The 2,423-nt window shown below is 69.5% G+C and overlaps 1 protein-coding gene across 1 annotated transcript in view; it reads right to left on the minus strand.

Moving 5' to 3' along the window:
* STAG3 (STAG3 cohesin complex component) overlaps positions 1 to 2,197 on the minus strand; it is a gene marked incomplete at both ends in the record, with an annotated part of 10,338 nt that extends 8,141 nt beyond the window's left edge. Inside the window, 8 exons of the mRNA XM_085324712.1 lie at positions 30 to 137; positions 577 to 656; positions 756 to 854; positions 931 to 1,054; positions 1,397 to 1,470; positions 1,539 to 1,690; positions 1,826 to 2,030; positions 2,121 to 2,197. Of these exons, the coding sequence (XP_085180838.1) occupies positions 30 to 137; positions 577 to 656; positions 756 to 854; positions 931 to 1,054; positions 1,397 to 1,470; positions 1,539 to 1,690; positions 1,826 to 2,030; positions 2,121 to 2,197 (919 nt within the window). The remainder of the gene's footprint in view (positions 1 to 29; positions 138 to 576; positions 657 to 755; positions 855 to 930; positions 1,055 to 1,396; positions 1,471 to 1,538; positions 1,691 to 1,825; positions 2,031 to 2,120) is intronic.
* Positions 2,198 to 2,423: the final 226 nt, after the last annotated feature.

A 2,423-nucleotide genomic window follows, 5' to 3' on the forward strand; every position in this document is an offset into this window, starting at 1 on the left:
GAGCCCGGCCGGCGGCCGCCTCCACTCACCTGCCGTAGAGGAAGCGCCCGGCGGCGGCGGCCAGGGCCCGGTTGGAGACGTAGACCAAGGGGTAGACGCCGCTGCAGTCGTCCTCCGTCAGCGCCTCCTCCGCGTTCCTGCGCCCGAGGAAAGGCCAGGGTCGGACCCCGGGGTCCCCCCGTGTCCCCTCCAGCCCTGGCCCCGGCCCTGCTGTCACTGTGGGACACGTCCCTGGACTCGCTGCAGGACCTCGTGTCCCCCCCAAGTCCCCTCCAGCCCCGTCCCCGCACTCACTCCAGGACCTTCTCCCCCAGGTCCCCTCCAGCCCTGTCCCCTGACTCTCTCCAGGACCTTCTCCCCCAGGTCCTCTCCAAACACGTCCCCTGTCCCTGCACTCACTCCAGGATCTTCTCCCCCAGGTCCTCTCCGAACACGTCCCCTGTCCCCACACTCACTCCAGGATCTTCTCCCCTGGGTCCCCTCCAAGCATGTCCCCTGTCCCCACTCACTCCAGGACCTTTTCTCCTGCATCTCCTCCAGCCCCAGCCCCCATGTCCCTTCCAGCCCCGCACTCACTGCAGGATCAGCGTCAGCAGCTTCACGACCTCCACGGCCACGTCGGGCTCCTTGTCAAGGACCATGGACACCATACGGGTCTGGCGACGATGGCGGGGAGGGGACACCGCGGTCARCGGCTGCGCCCCGGGCAGGGGCCCGGCGTGGCCACGCGCCGCCCGCTCACGCCGCCCGCTCACCTTGAAGCGGTTGGTGAAGAGCTCGAGGTGGGCGGCCGTGTCCCGGCTGCAGTAGAGGCCCTGCAGGGCCTTCACGCACTGGAGACGCACCTCGCGCTGCTGCGGGGACGAGGGCCGTCGAGCGGGGACGGCGCGGCTCGCGGCCCCGCCGGCCCCCCGCGGCCCCCCGCCTCACCTTGTCGTGCAGGGTCCAGCCGATGTACTTGAGGTAGCTGTCGGTGAGGAAGGAGGCCGCGTAGCTCCTCATCCACTTGCCCAGCTCCTCCATGCAGATGGCTCGGATCTCGGGGACCACGTCTCTGCCCCGCGCGGCACCGCGTGGGCTCGCGCCACCGGCCCCAAATCCTTTTCGTTCCTCCCCCGGCCGCACGGCGTCCCCGTCCCAGCTGCCATCTGCCCTCCCGTCCCCGGCCAACGCTCCCGTGTCCCCTTCCCGTCCAGTCTGGCCTTTCCCTGAGCTCACAACCACCCTGATACCCTCTGCACCACCCTTTCCTTGGCATTAAGGTGACCCCGATGATGGGGAACCCCAAACTGGTCCCAGTGTCCAGCCGGGCTGTGCCCGAACAGAGAGGGACRACAAAACCTCTCGAGAACAGGACCCCCCTTCTCCGTTCCCGACCTCCCACGTAGGCCCTGACCTGTAGCGGTGCACGAAGACGCCCTTGAAGAYGGCGTTCATCATGTTCTCGATCTCCTCCTGCTGCTCCTGGAGCTGGGAGAGGGGCAGGGCTCAGGCGAAGGGCGCCCGGCGCTGCCGCCCGGCCTCRCTTCAGCGCTCACCTCCCGGCGTTTTTCCAGCAGCGCCTCCAGCTTTTCGGTGGCCCGGCGCCCCGGGCCCTTGCTGCGCTCGGCCTCGTACTGCCGCTGGTTGTTCTCCTTGTGCAAGCTCACGCTCAGCGCCACGTTCACGAGGGCCGTCATCAGCTTCATGGCTGGGGATACGGCAGCGCCGGGGGGGCTGCGGAGAGGCGCTGGGGGGGGGGGGGGGCATCCACGAGACACCCCGGCTGCCCCTCTCCTTCCCCCCCCCCGAGGGGGGCCCAGGCGTCCAGCGCGGAGCGGCCTACCTGCCAGGGTGCTGGTGTGGCGGAAAGCCCGCACCTGGGAGTCGGAGAGGCCGGTGAGCAGGGAGATGAGGGCGTCCATGAGGAACTCGTCGTAGATGATGCTGTACTGGCACCGCTGCACCAGCACGGCCACCAGCTCGCAGAAACCCGCCCGGAACCGGCGCCACGACCGGGTGCTCAGCGACAGCGGGTACTCGGCCGAATCCTGCGGGGAGCCGGGCTGAGCCAGGCCCTCGCCAGCCTCCTTTTCCCCCGGGGGGAGGGGGCCGCGTCCCCTCCACGCGCTGCCCCGCACCTCGTCGAACTTCTCCGTCAGCTGCTGGATGATCTCCGAGTTCTGCAGGTTCCTGAACATCTCCAGGGTCACCACGCCTGCGGCGGGGGAGCAGAGACGTGGAACGGGACCGGGGTCCTCGGGGCCAGGGGACGCGGACGGCAGCCCGAGAAGGACGGAACTGGGGTCCCCAGGGCCAGGGGACGGGCACAAGAGCCTGCAGAGCCTGAAACGAGCGTCCCCAAGCCCAGGGGACGGGCACAAGAGCCTGCAGAGCCTGAAAACGAGCGTCCCCAAGCCCAGGGGACGGGCACAAGAGCCTGC

This window comes from Rhea americana, unplaced genomic scaffold (genome assembly GCF_003343005.1).
Source record: "Rhea americana isolate MKP2758 unplaced genomic scaffold, rheAme1 scaffold_928, whole genome shotgun sequence".
Taxonomy (NCBI): Eukaryota; Metazoa; Chordata; class Aves; order Rheiformes; family Rheidae; genus Rhea; species Rhea americana.